This window comes from Coturnix japonica, chromosome 12 (assembly GCF_001577835.2).
Source record: "Coturnix japonica isolate 7356 chromosome 12, Coturnix japonica 2.1, whole genome shotgun sequence".
NCBI lineage: Eukaryota > Metazoa > Chordata > Aves > Galliformes > Phasianidae > Coturnix > Coturnix japonica.
In genome coordinates this window covers 5,928,364-5,954,533 of record NC_029527.1, presented here as the reverse complement: position 1 = coordinate 5,954,533, position 26,170 = coordinate 5,928,364, and the positions used below count along the sequence as shown (strand labels likewise).

The window sequence follows — 26,170 nt, the reverse complement described above, 5'->3', positions numbered from 1 at the left end:
ACAGGGAACCTAAAACATAGTTCTAGCTGAGTTACCGCATATGATGCAGATAGTTTCTTTGACCGTACTGCTGGTTTGAACAAGTTATTTCATGTAGAAAACCTTAAAATAATGATAAAAAAAAAGTAGAAACCCTTCACTCACTCTGAAGAACTTCTTTAAATGCAGGCAAAGAAAAAAACTTTATGGAGACTGTATATTTTTATCTCTATCTCCACACAGTATTCTAGCCAGACAGCACCTACCAGAAATTCCACGTATCACTGAAGTACCTCTAATTGGAGCTGAAAGACCGAGTAAAAGCTTCAGGATCACAAAAGAGAACGTGATCTTTATAGGCATCATGAAGGCTATTTAAGGAAGATTTTATTGCGGGCACAGAGGAAATGGATAACACCTATCAAAAACTACTTCAGGAAGACCAAGTGGAAAGTAGTGTAGTTAAGCAGCAGGATAAAAGAAGCTGTCAAAAGCAAAAGCAAAAAAATAAAATAATAAAAAAGCATCCTTCAAAAAACTGATGTTTGTCCAGTTGAGGAGAATAGAATCGTAAAACCTGGAAGTGAGATTTGAAAAGCACAAATAGGCAGACCATGAAATACAAGAAACACAATAAGAAGTAAGTAAGTCATGAAATGCATTCAAACTAGTAATTTTCCAATGTGTCAGAAGCCGGAAGCCTGCCAGAGAACCCATAGAGCCAAAGATAATCAAGACATATAAAGGCTGCTTTCAGAAAATAAGGTCACGAGGTCAAAATGGAAGAAATTTCTCTGGTATTCATGGAAAAGTAGCTCAGGGAGTTTCTGCTTCTGGAACCTTTTATTTTTTTTTTTTATAACAAAACTATTGGAAGATGCATCATATATATATATATATGGCGAGGTGATGGTAGTGGAGATTGTGCAATTACTGACACTAAAAATAACATCATTATAAGATCAGTGAATCAGAGGACAATTAACATTGAGAGGGACCTCAAAAAATCATCAAGTTCATTCTCTTGTTTGAGCATAACAAGTCTGCGGTCGTTCTAAAGTCCAGTGAATTCCAGAATCTTGCTTGTAATTTCCTTAAAGTTTCCTTTTTATCAGAGGGCTGGGCACTGTCTACTGTGCCATCTGATTTCAAAAAGGTTGCAGGTAAGTTCTGGAAAAATACTTGTATCTATTATGTCTGCATTGGACAGATTAAGAGAAATTGTTGTAAAAACAAGAGAATTAGTGGGCAAAATACAGTATGTTAGCAACAAAGCTTTTCTAAAATTAAGTTGTTAATTTTGCAACCAATCTCTGTTTTGATTTGACAGATTGCTCCCCAGTAAGTGGATCATGCTCAGCTCCTGAATGCATTTTTTTTTAATGTGACTTGTAGTTCAGTCACACTTAAACAATAACAATAATATCAAGAAAAATATACAACAAAGAAATATGTAATCAAATGCTTGGAGAAAATCTTGACTGAATCAGATGTACTGCATGATCTTTTTCTGCTCTAGTGCTCTTTGGAGTATGTTCACAGTTTCCTATTCAAGCTGTAATTTAAGACTGCTTTTACATTCTTTTCTATTTCTAAGTTCTCATAGATTCATTTTTAATTCCATTGGGACAGAAAATGCATAGAATTGTTTATTTTTCCATTTGTTGACTCTTGAGTCAACTAAGTGAATGTTGAAGTCAGCTTGAAGCTGTCAACTGGTAGGTGATTACAACTTTCAGAATACTGAAAAGCAGATTTTGTAATGTAGATTTTAAAACACACACTGTCTGTTCTCTCTATTGAATTCTTATTTTGCATTGAGGCCAATGATCTCAGTATTTTGGGCTTAGGGTTTTGATAAAACTTTCTGGTTGAAGATGTCACTTAGTAGCAAAAGAAAATTGAAACCTAGGACAAAAGTAAAACTTCTCCAAAATTTCCCATAGACGATTCTGAGACAAGGAAATAAAGTTTGTAAGAAAAATGAGAAACAGGGTGCAATTTAACGTAATCTTCTCTGAGACCAAAAAGTATTCCTCTGACAGTGTCTCCTGACAAATGCAAATGAAACTGTGTAGTAGAAAAAAGAACAATTTTAAGAGTTAAATTAAATGAGATTAAATGAAGCCATTAAAAATAATAATAAAAAGCAAAAAATAAAGGGAGGAAACACAAAGAAGAAAAAACATTTCACAGAATAAGAAAGCCAGTAAGACAGAAGCTATGTAACCCTGTTACTAAATGCAGTACTGATGGCAAAAAGCTTAAGTGTTACAGGGATGAGTACAGTGAAAAAGCTTACACAGAACAGAAAAGAATATATTGGCAAACTTAGGCTGATTTATGATGGTAGGAGGAACTCTGTGGGTTTGCATGGTTTTGACCCTAAACCTGCAAAAATATGTTGGATTTGGCAACATTTCACTTGGAGTTTTTGGCTTCCTTTAAGCCCAGAAGTCAAAGCAACATTTGGGATGTGAACCAAAGCCAAGGAAAAGGTTTGGATCAACTGTACATACCATAACAGCCAAGTTTCACACAACTCTAATTATCATAATGGTTTTCCCCTTTCTTTGTTTCTTTACTCTTTTTGCCGGAGCTGCTTTTCTGTTTCTAACTGTGAATGGATAGGAGTCTATATACTTAGTAAAAATCTTTGTACTCTATGTGTATAAGTAGGTGAGAAATGAGTGCTTAAATGCCTTCTCTTATTTTTTTTAATTACAGCAGAGTTTGAACAAATAATTATAGATACAACCTGAAATGGTCAGGCATTTTTCTGTTCATTTTTGAATTATTTGATATTGTGTTATTTGTGGCAATGATAATGTTAGTTATCTATTAGCCTTTCCTTGTGTATTTCAGAACATGAAATGACGTAATACGGCACACAAAGCACTAAACAGTTTAAAAAAATATATAGTTCAGCCTCTTTTTACTACTTATTAACAGGTACCTCTTAGATTCTGGTAATGTAAATGCTGTTTTCCATGAAGACAGCTGTGTCTTTACTGTAAATGGTGCATGTTCTTCACCTCGTTTAGATCTCATGAAACTGAGGGATGCAATATGTTCAAGCTGTTGGTCTGAGAAAGAGACTCAAATCCATATTCTCTGTATGCATGTCAGACACTATACATGTGGTAAATGATAAACATACTGTATGGGATTTGGGAAGTTAAGACTATCAAGTTCCTCTCCCATTATTTTTTTCTTACATTGTATGGTCAAATAAAAAACATATTCTTCACATTATTAAGAGGCCATGTTTGTGGCCCCATTTATAAGGTTACAAAACTGATTATACTTTAAGCTCTCTTTGGCCTAAAAATTTTCCTGGTTACACTCATGCTGTCATTTAAAAAATATATAGAAGGAAGGGAAGGGGAGATGAGGTAAGGGAAGGGATTGTTTCTGCATTATAGAGGTTTGAAAACTTTATCCTTAGCCAAATATTACAGTGAATAGAAGTTTCATCTTGAAGAATTAGTGTTCCCGAAGTTTATTATATGTGTTGGTTAAGATGTTATCTGGAAAAATTTTTGGAGTCCTGACAGTATCACAACTATATGTACAGTTTCATGATAGTTTTATTTTTAAAGTTGGGTTTTGTAGACTGGAATAAATAAGTATCCTTAGCTAAACTGTGAAGTGTTTATCTGAAAATTATGAGCTTAGTATCTTTGTTTTCAATCACATGATGAAAATCTCCTGTTCATAGCTTAAAATTGAAATTTGTTATGCTGTATTGAAGAAACATTAATTTACATGAGGTTTATTATTGCTCCTAAATAGATCTCAACAGAGAATTGTTTGCCTTTTGTTCATTAAAAAAGTGGAAAAGTGAGGCTTGCAGTAGATTATGGAGATGGGCTAGAGAAGGAACTAGAAAGCGAAGACCCTTGAAAACCTTAAAATCACAATGGAGAAGAGGAAACATAGATTGTGTTGACTCTATGGATGCTGCATAAGCAGCCACATTTCTCTTTTCCTAGTTGTTTTGAAAGAAAGAACTGTATAAACTGAATGCATTGGAATGCAGTGCTTCAGCTCTTATTTTTCCCCTTCCCATGGTAAGTCAATAGCTGAAACAGATTAGGGAGAGAGACTCTTTTATATGCTTTATGTGTCTCTTCTGTGGTTGAACTTTCTCTGTACATCAGTTTAGACTGTTTTTTTCTTGGATTTCATGTATGCTGTCACTTGTTGAAATTTATTTGGACAAACACTGAAAATACCTTACTTATTAGGGCACCAACAGAAATCTGTAGATTTTTTTGATAGTGGAATTAATACCGTCCAGTGTGTGTGGCTGAGAAATGTGACAGTTATTAGAAGAATCAGGAAAGGCATCAAGAATCAAGATTTCATACTAAATTCAAACTGGTATCGTCTTTTGCAATAGTAATGAAGGAATTTGGAAGTTGTTATGTACCATTCTACTCATTGTACATAGTTAAAACTGCAGTATTATGTTAGAAATGGCATATGCATTTGGCTGTAGGGTGGATGAGACTGTATGTCAGAGCTGATTGGATTCCTTACTGCTGCAGCCTATTGAACAACAGCTTTATTGATGGGAATCACAAAGCTTATACCTTGGAAAATCAATAGAAAGAAGGTAGAAGTAAGGCTCCTGGGATTATTTACCAAATATGAAATGATTCTATCTCTAGGGGGTCTGTAAGTGAGTCTGAGTTACCCATGGAACTGACATAAATAAATCTCATGATTTTAGTTGGTTCTTTCCTTCCTTAGCCAGGGATTCAGGTTACCCAGCTGTTTCCCTACTGTGAAGCATCGTTATCAGTACTGTAATGAAACCCTATCATGGGAACTTTATTTGACCTATCCAACTAGATATGTGGCTCAAGAGTAACTGTCTGCCAACCCATTTTGCATATAGCCAGAATGTGGCATAGGCTAAAAAATAAGCAGGTGTAAGTCTTACCAAGTATCTATGAAAACAGAACAAAACAAACAAACATAAACCTGAAACAAGAAAACTCATATAACTAAAGAACTAAGCATCTGCTGTCCTCATCAAGCATTAATTTAGACTTGAACTTTAATGGAAATAATTTTGATCTGAAAAGTAAAATGAAAGATCATCTCGTGACTTTCTTTGATCCTTGAGATATGCAGAGCAGAAATATATATTTATTTTTTTAAATATCTAGAAATCATGGTGTTAACAGGAAAATTGATCTGTTCATATGTAAAGAAGATCTGTCACCGATCACCTTGAATATGTTGCATTATTAGAGGAAGGAGAAATATGCTTGATAAAATGATTAGGCAGAATGGAGTTTTTAAGAAAGGTGGAATTAATGTTTTAATGAACTTTGGGGAAAGAAATTGTTCCCCGAGTGACAGGGAAAGGTGAACAAGTTATTTCTGTTGGGCAATAAAGTTGCTGGTGGGAGAAGTGAAATCATTAGGCAAAAGCTGAAAATGTGAAAAGGAGCTGGAATGCACACTGAATGATGCTCTTGGGTTGTAAAAGTAAAATTGATGCATATGGTACTGCTGTGTCTCAGAACTTCAAGAGTCTTTCAACATATGAATAATACTTAAATGTAAGGAGGATGTGTTCTAACTGCTGTATGGGGATAAAGGGTCAATTGCTCAATTACTTAGATAATAGAAGACTAATAAAATAAATCTGAGCTCCTGGTTCACATGCTTTTGCATACTACCAGCTATTTCTGTATTTTAAATTACTGTAGAAAAAAAATTTCTCATCATAAAATTTATGCTTTAGTATCTGAAATTGTAGGATAAAGATTAAAAATATTATACTTGGATCTATTCTGTGTAAAGGATTTTTTGGGGTTTTGTGTATATGTTTTGCTTGCATATTTTTGCTTTTAGATCTGAAGAAAAGCTTTAAGCTTCTGCACAAAGAGAATATTTTTATGAGCTTCATTTATTTATTCATTTATTTATTTATTTCCCCCCCACATTCTACAACATCATCTCCTCAACATGAAAACAACTTCAGGATATAAGCTGCTTTTTGCTTGTAAAAGCATAGAACAAATTCTAGGCATCAAGGCCCATTATCCAGCCGACTGGTCCCTTACTTTCCAAGAAAAAAATCCAAAATGGCATCTAAAATATCTTTATTTCTTGACCCATCTCAACTGTGATTCAGTGACTTTAGAGACAAATGGTTTCTTGAGATTTTTGTATGATTTTTTTGTATGCTTCTTGTACTTCATTAAGTATCTGTGAATATAATGATATAGTATTCATATGTTTTCAACTGTAGTGTTGTCAAGGAAAATGTATATATGTTGTACAGCATGTTGTGATTTACAGTATGGCACTTCTATATACATTACTGTACACCAGCGGCCCAAAATTATCTGTCACTTCTTATCTATCTACTCACAGCTGTATTTAAGCAACTAATACACATTTCTGTAAACAGCTTGATTTATAGACAAAGTTGGCCACTGGGAAGTATAGTCTTCCTGAAGGGTAGGAAATATTCCATTCTTCAGTTTAGTGGTGAGACCATAAACTTCCAGCTCCTGTTGTGTCTTTTGGTGTTCAGTAATAACCGTTTTGCTCTCCATAATACTTGCAAGTCCTTCTAATTTATAATATATTTTACTCTTTCCTAAATATTTATTTTATTTTCATGAAACAGCCAAGTGCTTTTAAGTACAGTTTTGTTTTTTTTTTTCCCTAGTTCCTATCATTAACTCTTTGATAGCCCTTCTTGATTTTAGACAGAGGCACAGAGGAATTCAACTTTCACTTTTTCTGTTTTGGAATCCTTTGTTGATTAAGAACTGTAGTTATCTGGCCAAGAGTGGTTTCTTCACTCTATGCCAAAGAATAGCTGAGAATTTTCTTCCTAACATCTATATTTCGGCATATCTGTAAGTACTTTTCACCTGATATTTTCTTTTATTTGGTTCCATGTAAGGTTATACATTACATTATTAATGTTCTGATGCTGAATTAGTGAAACCTTTGTGACATACCTCTGTGGTTTTCAGATTTTTGCCCATAATGAATATTAGGCTGTGCGCCACACACAGCACTGGCTTTAATTAACGTGTTTGCAGTTTTTGTGATTGATCTGTGAAGCCTGGGAATAAGTTATATAACTCTAATCACAACTGCCCTCTGTGAGTATTATCATAATAATTATGCCTTCCTGATGAATTGAGAATGAGCTGTTGGCAGCAGCATTTGATCGCATAACTCTTTAGAAATATTTAAGATATGGGAGCATTTCAATGAGGATAGACTCTTTTCAGTGGCATATAGAACAGGGAGCAATAGAACAAGGAGTAACAGGCATAAACTGTATCACAATAAGTTTCATGCTAACACAGGAAAGAACTTCTTTACTGTTGAGAGTGATGGAGCATTGGAACAGGCTCCCCAGAGAGGTTGTGGAGTCTGGATATATTCCAGGCCAACTTGGACACCAACTTGTGCGACCTGCTGTAGGGAACACACTTTAGCAGGTGGTTGGGCTTGATGATTTGTAGAGGTCTTCTCCAGCACCTACTGTTCTGTGATTCTGTAATTTTCAAATAATGAATCTTTCGGCCTTGGCACCAGTCCTTTCGTTCCTTCATACAGCTGAAGTGTGTTAATACTTGTGATGTAAGAACTCATACACAGGATCAGACAAAAGATCCATCTACTCCTTTGTTGTTTTTTTTCACCCCAATCAGCAAAAACTTAAGTGGAAAATATAAAAAAATTTGGGCATGAAAAAATAAAGACAAGTAAATGATTTGCTCCTTAGTTTACAATGTTTAAGGCACTCATTTTGGAGATGAGAAGAAGCCAGAACATTGAACTGTACAGCCTAACATCTCATACTAAAAAAGTTTACTCTTCTGTGGTTTTAAGCCTGTGTCCTAACCATGTCCTTAGATGCCCTTAGGTCTGTGAAATATGACGAACAATCTCAGTTCACCTCTATAGCATTTATGGTCCCCCACTTCAGTAATATATTTTACAAGATGAAAGTTCTGCTGAAAGTCTGCCCTTTCTCACTACAGATAGTTTTTAAAAATCTTGTCTGTCTTAAGTTGGGAAGTAGGCTCTTTTGAAATCATTCTTAGCAAGTCTAGAACGTCTTGTCTAACAACTCTTCTGTGCATTTTATGCTAGAAAATAAGATATGATTTTTTTCTAAATATTATAAATAAAAAAATCATAGACAAGTAGGACTGGAAAGAATGTTGTATCACTAGTGCTGATGATGAGTTATGTCACTGATATTTTTCAGAATGTTTTCTAGTTTGGTCTTAGTGACTTTTATAATTGCCTTGTTCATGAATCATTATCCATACTACATACTTGTGAAAGTAACACTGCTTATTTTTTTCCATGGAAACTACAAAAGAGACAAAGAGCATGGTAACACACTTTGATACAGCATGTTCTCAACTGCTAAACACTATTTTTCAATATATTCACCACCATTAGTTATATATTAGCTATGTATTTTCACCAGCAATTAACAAGAGACTGCATGTCACACATAAAATGTAACTTTCTAGAATGTAGCTTGTCATTCACTGCCACCACTGCTGAAATGCACAACCTACCACCTCGCTGTGCCAGCATCCACTGTATGATTCACAGTCATTCAGCAAACATAGATGAATGTCAGTGTGTGCCATTTTTTCTGCAAGGAGGAATTCAATTACACACCTTTGCACTTCCATGTCAGATGCCATTATATCAGACTGCCTCTTTGCTATTATCTGTTGCACAACAACAAAATGCGATGGGATATTGGTGGGAAGGTTCAGCCTCTACTACCATACCACCACCATCGCTTCTAACATAGTAAGCCAAAATAATAAAATAGGAGGTATTTCTTTCAGGGCAGCCCTTGAATTTGAAAGATCTCTAATATTCTACCTCACATTTTGTCTGATTTTGGTTATTTCTTGTCTTATCTACATTTGACACAACAAAGTGATTTCTTTCTCCTGAATGTGATATCCTATATCTGAAACTAAATGCTATGTTCTCTGTTTTCTCTCAGTTTCAGGTTGATAGACTGTAGCTTTTAAAATCTTACCACAGAGATTAAGTTTTCTGTTTTCCTTATTGTATTCGTTGTTTTGCTTCGTAACCTTTCCAGTTTGTTCACATCTTTGTGTTGATAAAATTGGATCCAGTTCTCCTGCTGATATTTTATCAGAGCCAAAGAAAAGGATTGCTCTTATGTATACATCTTTCTATGGTATGTTTTTTGCAACAACATGACACTGTTGACTTGTCACCTTAATGTTTTGATCCTTTTCTTTAGTAGAAAAAGACAGCTTCTTAACCAATTATTTCTCTTCCTGGACTTATGGAGTTGATTAATTCTTTATGACCTTGCTTCTGTCCCTGTTTATGTATCATATTTTTTTTTTTCCCAGTCCTGTTCTTGAATTTGTCAAGATGTCTTGAAATTATGTTTTTGCTTTGCATTCTAATGTCATCTACAAATATTTGGGGTTACTAGGAAAATAATTGAATATCACTTGGCCCTGAAAAATCTCATCTCCGTATTGTTACCTGTTTTTCTTTCCTCCCCAAGAACAGAGAGATTGTTTACCTTTTCCCCTTTTTCCCCTAGTGTTACTTGTACTAGCTATTTGTTCACTGCTACCCTCAGATAAAGAGTGATGCAAAAGAGCAGCATCCTTTTCATTCAGTAAATTCAGTAAATTTTCAGATATGACAAACAGAAAAAGCCTAATTAACTGGGCTAAGGGTTTAGCCTCACTCTCTATTTAGCTTTAGTCATTTTGTTTGTGTTTGAGTTTATTATTTATTACATACTCACCAAAAAGTGTTGCAAATGACAGTGATAATGCTGTCTCGTTTGATGGAAAATGTGTTAATATTAGGAATCAATAGAATAGCAGAGAATGCATTTCACAATTGTGATAGTTAAGGATCCCAGTGGGGTTTGATATCTACCAACATCCAGTAACTTTAGCACAGACAGGTGGTAAAGGATGAGGGAAATGGAGTTGTAGCCTCAGGCAGATACTCAGCTCATGCAGCTGTTTCATGCATTCTGGCAACATGACTCAGTTAAAATCAAATAACATTCCTTACGCCAATATTTCTTACCTGCATATGAAACCAGTTGTCTTTCATTTTGCAAAAACATGATAATTCAAAGAGCATTAAAAAATGTACTGTTTCTCACACAGAATTTATATCTTGCAGCTGCACACTAATCCAAGTGAAATGGAGTAGAGTTTCACTTTATCAGCCAATCATAACTTTAAACTGTTTTTACAATTCATCGTACAGTTTTTAAAGCCAGATTTAAGTCTGTATATGAAAAATAGTCTACTTGATGTATGAAACCATAGATTAGTCAATATGTATTTAAAGAAGTAGTTCAGTAACAACAGAAAAATGACTTCAGAGAATTTAGGGACTAAACTCTGAATTATACACTCGCATTCCAAGTGCTAGGCCATCAGTACCGTCAGGATAATGCATGTAAAGTGTAACTGAACAATATAGTTAATTTGTTCAAAGAATCTCAGATTCTGGTGCTACTTTACAGCTGCTATGTTTAGATTAATTAGTCTGCCTCATATCCTAACTTCTTTAGCCTTTTTATTTCTGAGAGCAATTATGCACCAGACAAAGTAGACTTGTGTCTGGGTAAGGCTGAATCTTAGTTGGGATCAGGGAAGAAAATACACTAATGTTTCCCTGTGGCTAGGTGTGCAGTGTAAAGATGCTAGGAGGTTATTTTTGCTCTCTCAAAGCACCCCTCTGACAGTTTGATTGCATCTTTATTTAATCTCTGTTTAAGAATTACTGTAATTAATAAAGTAACAATTTCAACAATTAGAATGTACATACTCAGCATTTATCTTCCTGTCATATGTCAATGCTCAGGTGGTGGTTAATTCTCAGACTATGGCACAGATTCAGGACTACACTGTATAGCCAGAGGAGCGTTTCATGCTTCATCTTCCACATGTGAAAGTGTCAGAAGAACTGATTTGGCCTCTTTACCTATGTTACCCGTGCAGCTCTAGCAGGTTCAGATAGAATTTTTGTTGGGTCAGGACTGAATTTTAACAGGATGTTTTCTTAGGATTAGAAAAACTTCTGTTGCCAATAATTTTTATTTTTTCTCTCATACTCAGAATATTTAAGAAAACAGTTTTGATTCTTATTCAGTAATCTTTTTATTCTACAAAGCCTTAGCCAAAGTAATTCTAGTATGTGAAAAGGGCTTCGCATATTTTACACGGTTTTGATAGTTCAGGAATTAGTCACATGTTTGTATGTTAAAAGTCATCAAAGTGACTGAACTGATGACTGTCACAGTCCCCATTTACACAGTTCATTTAAAAATACTCCAAGCTGCATGTACTATTTTGCTAACAAAATACAACTGAGAAAAGACAGCTTCTTGAAATAAGAGTGATCAAGTTTTATGCCTGCTTGGTTCTTTAAAATTCTGTTTAATATACCATCAGTTAATCAACTAATATAAATTGATGCCAGTTTTGATATTTGTCTACTTTTGCTGTCATCAAGCTGCTAAACACATTACTATTCAGCATTTTTGTATGACTGACTCCTTTTCCATTTCAGCTCTCTCTTTTTTTTTTAAGGAATAACTTCCTACTACAACAATATTTTCTGGAAAAAGTCAAGAATACTTAAATACCTTAAAACAGGTTTTACAAGTTAAGAATTCTGCAATAATTATTCTTCAGGCTGCATGGATTTAAGCTATCAGAGTTTACTGTTTTGTGAAAAATATGTTTTACTTTGTTTGGACATGCTTGTCATAAGTTTCTCAGTATATCATTATCCTATAAAACCTCCCACTGGCAGTGTCTGGAGGAAAAAAATATAGTGTAAACTGTAGAGGACCTAATGGCAGCTTCCTGCCAACTTTCTTTCTTAAATCAACAGTGTTTGTTTTTGTTTTTGCTTTCGTGAAAATATGTCACAATCTGATCTTTCATATAAGTTTGCTAGTTTTGTTTATCAGCCTTGTAGAGCATGTATCCACATCTTCCACTTTTCTCTATTTTTACTCCTTTTTCATTCCATGATATCTGTGTTTCTGGTCATACCACCAATGAGTGTTTGCACACATAAATTACACACCTAAAACCACTCATCACCCCAAAATTTACTGCTTCTAATATCTTTCTCATGAACAGTTGTGTTTATTTCTTAGCTGACTTCTCTATTAAAGACAGAAATGCTCTTAGTTTTGGTTCAGTTCTTTGTTTTTTCAAGACTCTTATTTTAGATATTACAGTATATTTGGGACCATGTGGGCTTCTGACTATAAGCCTGTACTGGGAATATTAGCATGCTTTCAGTTTATAAATGCAGCTCTGAGGAAAAATAATAGTGGGTTGATATCTGTATTAATGATACTGTTTCTGTGCTGCTGAAGTGGCAGAATGGCAATGAGTGGGGGCAGAATACATCCTCCTGTCAGAGGATACAATGGGCTTTTCTTTTTTCCTTTGAAACCAGGAAAGGAGAAGGAGGGGGGAGCAGTGGCAGGCAGGGAGGCTGTTGTACTTATAGATAAGGAACTTGAATCTTCTTTGCTACGTACAGGAAACTTATTCAGTTTGGGAAATCTTTAATCTTCTGGGCCTCATTTTGGCTTAACTATGAACTCCACTGAAGTAAAGGAGAGACAGATACTACTGATGCTGTCTTGGAAGTGCAGAAATTCTTTTTTTCTTTTAAAAAATTGTTAAATGTTCTTTGCTATTTTTTTTTTTAATATGAAATTTGTTTGCTCGTGTAGTATTACAGGAGAAAAGTAGATTAATAGTTATTATTTATTACCGTATGTTACTATGGATTTATAACAGTTGGGGTTATATTTTAATGGCTATTTTTCCCTTCTCTTGAGGGTAGAGTGTCGCATAACATTGCATGAGGTGCCATGAGATGCATCTTGAATGAAAGTTTATTCATAATGCAATAACCAGTTATTCAACCTTTACAACACTAAATTTGTCTGGATGACTCTGAGTTTGTATCATGTGAAGTCACTGTCACAGGAAGACATGTTAACAGTTCATTAGATTCAGAAGGGAAGTTTGGATAACCAGGATCATACTGTGAATGTTTAGGTTTTTTTTTTGTTGGCCAAATCCATTATAAATAGAAAGGCTATATGTCTTTTCTGTTCATTTATAGAAATCCTTTTAAAAATTACAGTATCACATGAATTTACTCAACAGATGTTGTATTGTAAGCCATTACTTTTGATCTTATATTATGAACAGTAGGTTTTTAGATAAGTGGCACCAGCACAAAAAAGACCCCAGACTAAAAAAGACAAGTAGCAACAGAGAATTGTTGATCTATAGTTTTCAATAACAATTTTATTTACTCAATTTAAATGTAGTTTTTAAATAGGGGAAAAAAGACCCCAAACCTTGTTTTGCTTGTCTAGCTCCCTCCCTAGGTAGGAGAAGATTCCAAGTACATGTGTATTCACTTTACTTTGTCATCTAGCTTTATTAGTTTTGTTTTTGTTAGCTCAAGGAAAAAGGATAAAGATTTCATTTTTTTTCTACAAATCTTGAATCTCTATTTTTCTCGGTATTCCTTATACCAATCAGGGTCAAGAAATAAAACAACTTTCAGTTACTAATGCCTGCAGTTATCTAAGCTCTGTGGCTGAAATGGGTGAGAATTGTTGAAATCTTCTACAGTCTCTGTGAAGATTTTGTGTTGTAGAGGTGTTCCCTGTGGAATTCATCTTAGTGAGAGGAAGGAATTTAGATGTCCTTCATGTGCATATGTGTGTGCTCACTGAAGTTATTTTGAAGGTCTTTATGTATTCACCAAGAAACTGGAGAAATTAGATATTTGGGAATGGAAATTGGTGGTCTTCCAGGCAATATTGGATCTAAAAGTGCTAAATCCTTTAATAAATAAACCTCGATTCAGACTGGAATGTCTTGGCTTGATCTTAAAGGTGATATTACGAAGGACTTCTAGCTGTTGACTAGCCTCAGAGATAATTATCTGCACATTCCAATCTTATTCTGCCATCAGCAGTGCCTGAGGTCTAAATGAAGAAAATGTTATTTCCCTAGAAGTATATTATATTTAGACTATCTCCTTTCCCAAGCAGTTCAAGTAATTTTTACATCTGTCTGGAAATATGAAGAATAAAAAAACTAAATAACTATATAACCTGCTTCCTTAGTGCTGTATACTTAACACAGAGGTCATAATTCTTGCAGTTCTAGGCAGTTTTCTAACTATGGCATTGTGTGTTATTGAGCACAGTTGCATTATTGGTGTTTTTATTTTCATTATGCTGTGGAAAAAGAATACATTTTTCTTTCCTTTGCATTTTGGAAGTGAGATCTCTTAAAACATGTCAATACAATAATGAGTGTTTTACTCATAATACAGTTCAGATATTCAAGAAGTTTAATTTACTATAAAATGTGCTGGAACTAATTTGGCAGATCTGAAGCTGTATTAAAGAATCATGTTTAAATATCATGCAATCATAGAGTTATTAAGGTTGGAAAAGACCTCTAAGATCATCTAGTCCAACTGTCCACCTACCACCAATATGTCCCACTAAAAATGTCCCTGTGTATTACTTCAACCCTTTCCTTAACACATCCAGAGATGATGACTCCAACACTTTCCTGGGCACCCTGTTCCAATGCCTAACCTGGTATCCAGTCTGAACCTCCCCTGGCTCAACTTGAGGTTGTTCTCTCTTGTCCTATTGCTAGCTACCTGGGAGAAGAGGCCAACCACCACTTCACCACAGCCTCCTTTCAGGGATTTGTAGAGTGTGATAAGGTATCTCCGAGCCTTCTCTTCTCCAAACCAAAAAAATCCCAGTTCCCTCAGCTGCTCCCCATAAGACTTTTCACACCTCCATTGCCCTTTTCAGTACATGCTCCAGAGCTTCTCTGTCTTTCTTGTAGTGACGAGCTCAAAAGTGAACAGATTATGAAATTTGGCAGGGGTTGCTAGGAATGTAACAATGGCAATCTTCCCCATGTTCCCTTTTTTCCAGTCTAGCAAAATAAAATCTATCACTCAGTAGAAACCCATTGTCAAATACATGTTTTGCTGGTGTTTCATTAACTGCAGGAGGGATAACGTAGTTAAAAACAGTATTTTTATACCTGTGTCAATGTTTCACAGATTTATGTGGCATGATTGAAATCTTTTTCTTTGCTTGTGATGCAATAGTTTGGGAGAGCTCTTTTTCTTCATCTGAGTATCTGTATGAAATCTTGTTTTTGTTCAGTGGTAGTCTGTGAAAGCTTTCCAGTAACTCAGAAAGGAGCAAATTGTGTAATTCAGCATTTTTGTCTTTTCCATTAATGGTTTATTCACTGTTGGCTGCCACTATGTTTATGGAACAGATGTAAATTAATTTTTTGGTATCTAACCTGGGGTGAACCCCTTGTTATAAAGTCTCTACCTGTTTGGCTTCTGCCCAGTGCTGGCAGCCCTGCTGTCAGATGCAACAGGCTTCTTACATCTGACTCCCTTTTTGCACAGGTACTGTTTCCTGAGGCTGCTGCTGCTGTTTTCGGTTTGGCATCCTCCTCCAGCACTGCTTTTTCCTCCCACAGGGAATTTCTCTCTAGGGTGTTGATTGAGGCAGTGCACAGAGATCTGTGGCTGATTTATCCAGTAAGCTTGTTACTACACAGTAGGTGAGGGGGTAGTGTGAACAGGGAGCTTCTGTTTGGGTGAGATTGCTCTTTAGTGCTTTGAAAATCTGACATGCTTGTTATAAACTGCCTTCATGGAGGAATTCCTTTTGACAACATCTGGGTCAATACTTTGGCTCCATCATATTCCTATCTTATCATGTGTTAATAGTGGAGTCCAGTTGCCAGACATTTTGTTGTCCTCTTCAGGCTTCCCCACATTGTCCTTTGGTCTTTCCTATCCTAGACAGACTCTTTAATTTTGATCATATTGGCTGCTTTCTTCCTGAACTGACCCTTCAGAGCAGTTTTTTATTTTATGATTGTTTTTTAGAAAGATCACTTTCTATGGAATTGTTTTCCCCACAGAAAAAGTACCAGAAACGAAGCGAAATTGCCTTTATTGTATCTCTATTTTATCTGCAATACGTCTTTAGTGTATCTCAACATATAGAGACAGGACCTCTATTGGTAAACTTAAGTGCATATCACATCTGAAATAATTAAATTATTGAATTTTTTCTTAGTTCTGCACTTCTCCTATGGGTATAGATAAATTTCAGTAAGGTTGTAACTAAACTACCAATTGCTATAGTGAGTTTTTCTTGATAAGAGTAGTTTTTGAATGGGTACACCAGAGCTACAACTTGTCTCTCTAATGTATAGCCATACTATGACTTTGCTTACAGTTATTTATGTAGGGATATTGTGTTATATACAATAGCAATCACTTTATTTTAGTTTTTAAGCATGTAGCATATCCAAGTCACTGTGACCTTTGTAGATGTGCCAAGCCTATAAAATATTGCATAAATAAGTTTATAAATGCCATAGAATTAAGTAAACAGGAAAAGATTATCTGCATTAAAAGAAGAGTGCAGATGCAGCTTGCTTGGGCATTCAGTACTCACATGAACTCTGCATTAAATGTCACTGTAGTAAAGACAGTATCAAATTTCCTTGGTACAGATGCTGCCCCCAGTTAGCAATTGCTCGATTCTTTTTAATTCTCTTGCTGCATATTAACATTATTTAGCTTGTACTAAAACTAGATAGGAAACCTTATTTTCTGAGCTTTCAATTTGCAAAGCTGTCCAAGCATTTTCATACTATAACAGTTTAACTCTTGCTTGCTTTTTTACAATGTGTAAGCATGCTGTAGTGTGATGAGAAATTCTCTTATGTACATAAATTGTCTGCAGTAAGGCTTTACACATCCCCGCTGCCTTTGGAAATACTCTAAGGGAGAAGCATTTCTAACTCTAATAAGAGATTGGGATTGTGGATTAAAAGCAGGGGGAAGTAGCTTTGTGCAGTGTAACCTAACAAGTGTGCTAAGAATCAAGTTTTGGCAAGAAAACTCCCAATTTGCCCTCTCTCCCTGAAGTTGACCTGGTGGATGAAATAGTAGATGTGTGTATGATTCTAGGCATGCCTTCTCCAAAGATCAACATTTGTACACACTTTAGTCACCTTTTATACGCAGTGCTATTGACATTAACCAGAGAGGCCAGTCTGACAGCGCCGTACTTTAACACCAGCTAAAGAGTTGCTCTGCTCTACTTGCATGTTTTATCTACAGAGACTCAACACTGAAGTCACACAGTGTAATAGTTTTCAGCCTACTAGAATTCTCTTCCATATCGTGTGGGACAACTGAGTGTCCTACTGAAATGAACATATCTTCAATAGCTAATTCAATTACTACCCTATAATTTTAATGCTTCTGGAAACACTAGGTTGAGCTCTGTAATTTATCAATATATACCAGCTGAATCTGCTTCAATTTGCACAACTATAAAATGCCATTAATGCTACTTTTATAATTAGATTTGTCAAACAAGTGTAAGTTTGAGCAGGATTGAGGCTACCAGACACTTTAAAAAATTCTCAAATGAAGATCAGTGAGAAGGAGAGGAAACCACTAAAATATGGTAATGAAATAGTTCATTTTCTAATTAAATTAAAAAAGGAAAAAAAAAAAAAGATGCTGCTTTTTTTTTTTTTTTTTTTTTTTTTTTAAGAAGTGAAGTTGTGCAATCTCAGGTGCCTGGTCTTATTTCCATTACAGCGTATGCCTGGATGACTTTTAGGGTTGAATGAGGCCAATGGTGAGTTAGGCCCTGTCAGCATGAGTTCACCTTAAACAACGAACATTTGTTAATTGATTCATGCAACACTTAGAATACTGTATCTTTACTGACATAATGTGAAGTTTATTTCTAATTTATACAGCGTTGCAAAATAGAATGTTATAGTAATTACTTCATCATATGATTATATTTTGCTGCTAATGAAGAATTTTCTGCAACTTTGACCATCCCTCTAAGTTTTGCTGAAGGTCGTATTTACATTTTAAACTGTGGTTGCAGTTGAAGAGATTTCCATGTGCCTAGAAACATGACACTAAAACACAGAGTTTAATGTTATTTATCCTTTGATTTTTATTTGATTTAAACAATATACAGACTGTTTTATACACACGCTCATGCGAGGGCTGCTCCAAAATTAATGCCTCCTCTTTTATTATGTTGGCCCACAATGTCAGAGGCAGATGTTTCTGGTATGGCAGTAGAGGTGGAACCTTGCAACCAGTATTCCATTACATTTTGTTGCCATGTAACAGATGGCAGCAGAGGAGCAATCTGACAAAGCGGCATCTGATGTGGAAGGGTGTATGAAGAAAATGTGTAGAACTGAATTCATTGAAGTCACCCATTGGCATTCATTGATTCTTGCTGAACATTTACAGACACCAAATGGATGTGAGCACAGTGAGGTGGTGCATTTAAGCAGTGGTGACAGTGACAGTGGGACACCTCAGTTGGCACAGATTTTTAGGAACATGGCATGCAAGCTCCTGTTCACTATTGGTGAAAATGCAAAGCTAATCATGGTGACTGTGTCGAAAAAGAGTGTTTTGTAGATGAGAATTTGCTGTTAGTGTTATTGTGCTTTTCTTATCTGCTTTAATTTCCATGTTAATATACAGGAGGCATTACTTTCAGAGCTACCTATGTTTGTTATATATATATATATTTATGTTTATAAATCTTGTTACATTTGATTGTTTTGATTTGGCTTATGTAAGATTATTATTATAATTAACTGATAATTACCAGTATTTCAAAATTACTTAAGCTTGTTTTCTGATTATTGATGAAATTGCTATCTCAATTGGAAGATCAGATAATGAATCCAAGAAATATATTTTTATGGCCCTATCTTTTATGGAACTACTGAGGTTGAGATAAAAAGGTGATAGGAATTCTTTCTGACAGTTTCAAGAAAACTAATAATTTCAAGCCATTTCCCAGAAGAAGAATCTTAGAGAATCTTACATTGCAAAATTAATAAATAATCAGTGTTTACTAATATGATATTGGAATTTAAATTATAGTTGGCATGGGGGTTTACTTATAGCTACTGATACTTGAACAATTTAGTAAAGGAAATCCTGAACTCTTGTATTTATAATTAATATCATTATCTAAAATGAAATGCCCACCATTTAATGACAATAATACTAATATTACTAACTTTGATTGCTGGAGAGCTGCCAGCTTGTCATCATCCTGCAGAAATACATCGTACCTGAACAGAGAAAACATGCTGTTGTCCCTCCCTCTCCTTATTCCCACAAACTGCAACAGTATTATGTTAGTATGAGTTGTCCTGAGCCGGATCCAATCTGGAATTAAGAATGCTCCAGGGCATTTTTAATAATCTGTCATTCATTTGAACTCTAACCTTCTTTAATTCACAGAATCTGGTAACGCAGATGTATACTTCAACTACATACATTTCTTTTTCTTTCTCTAGCTTGGTGTGAAACTGATGGTGTGTGAGGACAGGACTTGGAAATGTGGTGTGGTACAAGTAGAAAGTGTTCATTTAAAATAGACGCAAAATTTAGGAAGAATTGTAATAGTTTGGTTTTTTGGTTTTCTACAGTTCTGAATTCTAGAGTTAAATTCTGGTGCTGGTTTTATTAAAATTCTCGAAGTACTGACATCAGTTATGCTTTCTGAAAACCATAATGGCAACCCCTCGGAGCTCAGTGAGCAGCAGGACCGAGGTGCTATAGGCAGGGCTAGCCACCCCTTACACATCTGGCATAGGGATAGCACAACACCGGGTGGCACTGAAGGGCTGCTTGGATTTCCAAATACTCGATTTATATGCAACGGTGAAATTGAGGCACTTTTCTCTGTAAATAAACATCTTAAAGACACCTTCATGTTAATTTTTCTCTAGAAGCTGTGCACCTAAGTGCGCTGAAAGAAGCATTTTGCTGTAGGTCTGAAAGCTAAAATTTTGCTCCAGTAGTACTGGACTTGTCTCCATTCCATGTAGTAGGACTATCAGATTGTAAATCAACATTCTGATTTTAATATCAAAGATGATATAGTTACATTGTTTTAATCATTTTAATGCTGCTATCAAATAAGAGAATAGTGCTTTTATTAAGCATTTGTAGAAAAAAACCTGAACGTTTGCCCCGGTGGCGTAAGTGGTAGGAATGCCGCGTTGCAACACCGGAGGCCCTGGGTTCAAATCCTCCCCTGTGGCGCAAGTGGTAGAAGTGCCGCTCTGCTACATAGGGGGCTCGAATCCCGGGGGGTTGGACTCGATGATCTCTAAGGTCCCTTCCAACCCGCACGAGACTGTGATACTGTGGTAATATGAAAACTTCTTCAATCTAATTTAAAAAGTGAAAGAAGAACTAGATGGCAAAGACTGTGTTGGAAGTATAAGTGAAAATATAAATTTCAAATCTACATACATGAGTATTCATGCATAGTTTGCACTCTTTGCACTCATTTACAGCAGTGTTTTTTACTGTTTGAATGGAGGGTGAACATAACTGATATCAGTGCTATGGAGAATTCTGATATTGCCTTCATGAATTACTACATTTTCGATAATGAAGGGTATCAGAGGTATCCTAGAATTGCATTGATACTTAATACAGTGTTTATAAAGATACAGATGCAGCTAGTGTGGGAAATGTATGCAACTGAATGTTTAACAGTCAAATAGCGTGAGTCCGGCTCACTGTAATTTGGTAGAGAATAGATTATTAATTTTGCTTTATTGAACTGGTTAAATGGGAGGCAAACAAAGCAATGAGTGTTTAGCTTTTGATGTTTTGTTTGATTTTCGAACAGGAATGGATATGAACAGTAGTTAAAGTAATTCATTTTGTGTGTGGATGTATTCTTGTATTTACATATTTCTAGGATTTACTTATTATAAAGAATAAGGAGCTTAAAAAATTATCTTTCTTTTAGGTAGAAGAACTGATGAATGCGTTGGAAAAAACTAGACAAGAATTAGATTCTACCAAAGCCCGTCTTGCCTCAACGCAGCAGTCTTTGGCTGAGAAGGAAGCACATCTGGCTAATCTAAGAATAGAGCGGAGAAAACAACTTGAAGAAATTCTAGAAATGAAGTAAGTACCATTGCTTTCTCAAGTTTCTAAAAAACTTTTTTTTTTTTTTTTGTTCTAAAAGACTCTTTCTCACTGTTGGAATCTATGAACTGCTAATAGTAGGACCAAAGTACCTTTGAAACTACAAAAAAGAGTGCTCATTTTGTAATTCATTATACTAATTAACAGTATAACAGTAACAGGCACTCATGCAAGGAAAGCTGTTTGACAGCTTTGTTGATGGTGCAAAAATGATTGAATTGAATTAGTTAAAAAAAACCCACACAAAACAAACACCTATCAGCGTACACATTATCACAATATGTAAGAATACAAAACTGATAAAGACAGACCTGTAATTATCTTCCTATGTTTGTCTGTAATTAAGGCATTGTAGGGCTCTAGCATGATCTTTAAAGTTAGCATTTGCAGAAAAGGACTGAAGTTGTTATGGTTCAGAAAAGCTGGTAAGCGTATAGATTACAGTCAGCAAATAAAATTTGCTGTTCTCATTCCTAAACTATGTTTTTTAGGGAAAAAAAGAAAAGAAAAAGCACTAGAGATATGTGCATATGCTTTAGGTAGGTGTGACTATCCTTACATTTCAAAGGAAGGTAAATCGTTGGAGAAAAAATATTCTAATAACACTGTAAAAAAAGACAAGGTGGCTTGTCTTTTGGGTAATAATAATAATAACAGTTTTGTTTTGTAGTAACTTAGTACAGAGTTTCTTCATCTAACTTCCCTTTGATATTTTAAGATAATTAATTAATTGGAAGAATTGACTATAACTTCTATTTATCAGTTAATTATTTGATATATAGTGATTATGGTTCTTGGCTGCTGGCTTCCAGTTAAATAGGCATGAACTGTGTTTAAAAGCATTCATGATGATTTCCTATGCTTATATTATGTTCAAGTTCCAAACATAACTCTGCATTCTGGGTCCATCTGGCTGACATTGCCAAGATCCATCTTAATTTACAGACTACAATCGTTTGTCAGTTTTAGGTAATTTCTCCAGTTGTCATTACATGCCCCCATATAAATTCAGTTATTTAAGGAAGTTTAGAGTAAACCTGGAAAGGAGCTTAATCTTGTTCATTATCTGCCTGGTCTTTTTGAACTTGGAACTAGATAAGTACTACTTAAGGAAATGTAGTTGGATGGAAGGAGATAAATATGAAGTTATACTTATTTTGATGCCAGTATGTAAAAATCTGAGTTTTATTATTATGAGTTTCGAAGTGCTAAAAATTGGAGGATTTTAATGTACTGTTGCTTTCTACATACGAGACTTTTTTTTCTTTCTTTTTTTTTTTTTTTTTTTTTCCCAAATGTCTATAAAAATATTACTATATTAGTTCTGGAGGAAATATTTTTGTTATGGTCGTATTTTTTGGACAGTGCATAACTCATACTGACATTAATGGAAGTTATGGATTCATGTTAACAGCAAAACACACCATGTGTTCAAATCCATCATAATGCCTAATTGTCTTAATGCTTTATGCTCTTTCTGAGCATAATAAAATCAGTGAGCTTATTTCATAATAATTGAGAGTGTTTTAAAAAAGTCTTCTGCAAATACAATTGGACAAAAGCCATTTTGATTTTTTAGAAGTGTTTAGCATTCATAAAAAGATTTCAATGGCTTGAAATTAGGAATTAAAAAGATATCTCCGTTTTTGTTTTCTGAAAGTTTGCAGTAAGGACCAGAAGCTACTGAGAACTTCTTGAGGGTTTCTTAGAAATGCACATTCATTTGTTCTTTGCATAAATTTGATGACCTTTCAGTGACTTGGTTACATTTAACTAACATGGCACTTGTTAGTTAAGACTTAGCAGTCCATGATTAGGGCATTAATTCACAAAAAACTGAACTTCATGTTTTGACTTGAAGGCTACTGAATTCTTAACTTTGAGATCCAACTGTGTTAATTACTGTGCATTTCATTAGTAGTCAACTCAGTACATAAACGTTTTGCCAAGAGTTTGTAAAGTGGGGTTATTTCAGTGCCTTTAGCATTCATTTATGCCATCACCTGTGGGTATTGCTATACCAGTTTTGATGGAAGTGACTTTGGCCCATAATTCACTGTGAATTTTCATAAGAAAAAATACATGCTTTCTCTAATGTGGAATAAATCAGATTACTTCAGTAAAGAAGCATTAAAGATCTAATAAAATAACCAGCTACTAGTCTTTCAATTCAATAACAAAAATAGATCATTGCTGTGCTGTGAAAAAAGAAAAATAGATTTTTCAGTAAATTTTCTTAGTGACAGCATAAAATTAAACATTCCTTCCTTTGTTTAAAAATGTTCACCATTTCTTCACTGAAAATAATAAATGAATATTGCTTATCTCTGTTTTTCAGTATGTTTACTTTATTCATTTAACAGCACCTGTGTATAGTCAAGCATGAAATATTTGTGGAAAGAAAGGGGTAAAATGCTTTCTCCACCAAGCATTCAGCCCCGCCAGCTGCCACTCTGCAGAAGTGCTGTAAGCATACTTCTCTTTTACCTCCTGGATTGGTCATTCAGCTGATCTGTCACAAAAGGACAGGTCAGCTGCATTTACCACTAAATGCCAGTCTTGAATGCAAGACCATGGTTGGGATCTGTTTGTTTCAACAAGCTGTGCAGGAGCAGTTGCACAAAGCAAGCAAGCAATTTGTTGCTGGAAACTTGGCTCAAGGAAGTGAACCAATGTGAGTTTGTTTATTATTTTGTCTGACTTGTCCCCTTCCCCATTTTTAGTTGAGTTAATCTATGCATGGATGCATAAAAATAGCCTTAGATGGACTTTTCAGGACATTGAAGGCATGAAGAGGGATATAGAATGAATTCTAGAAGTCAACAATTACAGCATAAGGAGAAGACTTTGTGACATATAAAACTAGATGGTCACAATTTGCAGGGAATTCAAAATATTTTATGGAGTATTAGTGGCAGAGTATAAGGAAACTTAAAATTCATCTGGTTTTCCCCAGACATACCCCAATATTTCCATCAATAAATTTTACTCAAGTAGAAGTTGGGGATTTCATGTCTGTATAGTAGCTTAGCAGGAGCTGCATGGCTGGTGCATGTTTGGAGAACACAGACATGTTTCCAACACCTGGGTAAATCAGATCATGTCCCTGCCTTACATTCTTCTATTACTTTTTCCATCCATCACTATGCAGACTAGTGCTTGGGGAGTGAAAAGAACTCAACGTGTTTTTGCCTACTTACATCCTACCTACTCCATCCTTAGAGGTTCTGTTACCCACAGCACAGTGATTTCTTTCTCATCACTGTGGCTACAGCTGTGGTCAAAATCTCTTCTGAATTTTCTCTGTAAGCAGCAAATCCAATGCATCTGGAATATTTCAGAGTAATTTTGTATGCAGCTCACCTGTTCAGTGCATGCATAGGCCAGAAGGATGAAACTCATTGGCAGGAAAATCCCTGGTGAAAGTGTAAGGACTCAACTTGCATATAGTCATTAAGTTGTTTTCTTTTAATGGGGGATCTTCCACACACAGCAAGGATGAGGAAAACAGGGCTGTAAGAAAGGAGAAACCGGCAAGGTATTTGAAGTTTGCAAATACACTTTGAAATTTCTTGGAGCTCACTCTTTAAAACCACTTAAAATGTTATTTTCCCCACAGGCACTGTCTGCTTTCTGTGCTAATGGTTAAGCAGTGGGGTTTTATTTGTTTGCTTTTTCCTTCTTTTTTGGGGGGAAAATTAAAAAACAACAAAACAAGAAAACAGGTAATTCTTGCCTAGGCTAAGATTGAGGTGTTATTAAGTATATATATGTGTATATGTATATATATATATATATATATATATATATATATATATACACACGTATGTGGACAAAATGTTGTTTATGCTTATTTTTTAAATGCTGTTACATTCAAAGATTGTCCGAAAAAGAGGCAGTACCTTGAACGTAGTTCTAAGCTAAATAAATAAATAAATAGTAGAGGATTCAGAAAAATAAAGGACAGACTTTGAGTTGAATGTTAAGCAAATGCAGCAGGGCCAGAATTGTTGGACTATTAATGAGGTATTATTTTGGAAGTAGTGTCATTACATTTCTTTTTCTACTTTGCCAGCTCTGCTATAGCCTATATTTGGAGAAGGACAGCTGTGATAATTTCTCCCACGTGAATTGTCTGCAATAACATATTTTTACTTGACAGCTTAGACAATAGGATAGTGGAGAAAGAATATTTTTTTCAGAAAGTAGTTTACTATTTTTCTTTTTTTTTTTTTTTGAAAGATTATTTAACCTTGCTTCCACTTTAGTAATGCCTATTATAAATACGTTCAGTGAATTGATAGCAAGTTGATTGTCTCAAAAATTGTACCATTTTGAATGTAGAACACTAGACTGCTTCTTAGTAACTGGTGGGCTGCTTTCATTTAATTGTAGGATTCATGCTGAGTGTAGAGTGTCATAGCCCAAGTTAAATACAAACAAAACAGCAGGATGTTGATACAACTGTGACTTCCATAGGAAGTAGTTAGAATGGTAATGTGGTCTCCTAACCTGGGTGAAAAGTCTCTTGTGACTGCTTTTGCCCCATAGTCCTGTAACACAGCATGCTGTCTCTAACATTTTTGACACCAACTTGCAAACAAGACAAAGATTAGAGAAACCCAAATGAAGGCTTTGTTCTCTGGAACAGAAGCTTTTTTGACTAAAATGAAGAGATGTTTTTCTTTTGTAAACAATTTAGGGGCACAAATCAATAAAAAGTTTCTCTCTGTGAGAATAGAATGAGGTGTTTACTTGACAAAGGTTCTCCTACTTAAAGACATTTGAGTGTCACCAAACTTGAAATTTTACTAACCTGAAAAGAAAGTGTTATTTCTTCATTTTATTTATTTATGTATTTATTTTCAGTATGGTCATATTCTACTTTTAGAATAGATTTGCGCCTGCTATTGAAGTTTAGTTTGTTTTCCTCATCACATAAGAATTTTGGTTTTCAATTAGTAATGTTCTCAAGAAACCATAGAAATTTTGGTGTTTGTAGCTG

General features: G+C 35.0%; 1 protein-coding gene across 15 annotated transcripts in view; it reads left to right on the top strand.

Moving 5' to 3' along the window:
- ERC2 (ELKS/RAB6-interacting/CAST family member 2) overlaps positions 1-26,170 on the top strand; it is a 369,824-nt gene that overhangs the window by 157,678 nt on the left and 185,976 nt on the right. For all 15 annotated transcript variants that reach the window (XR_001557961.2, XR_001557970.2, XR_001557967.2 and 12 more), the window contains one exon: positions 20,984-21,144. Coding sequence is in view for 2 of the 15 variants with exons in the window: in XM_032447283.1 (XP_032303174.1) it covers positions 20,984-21,144 (161 nt within the window). In the remaining 13 variants the exon portion in view is untranslated. The remainder of the gene's footprint in view (positions 1-20,983; positions 21,145-26,170) is intronic.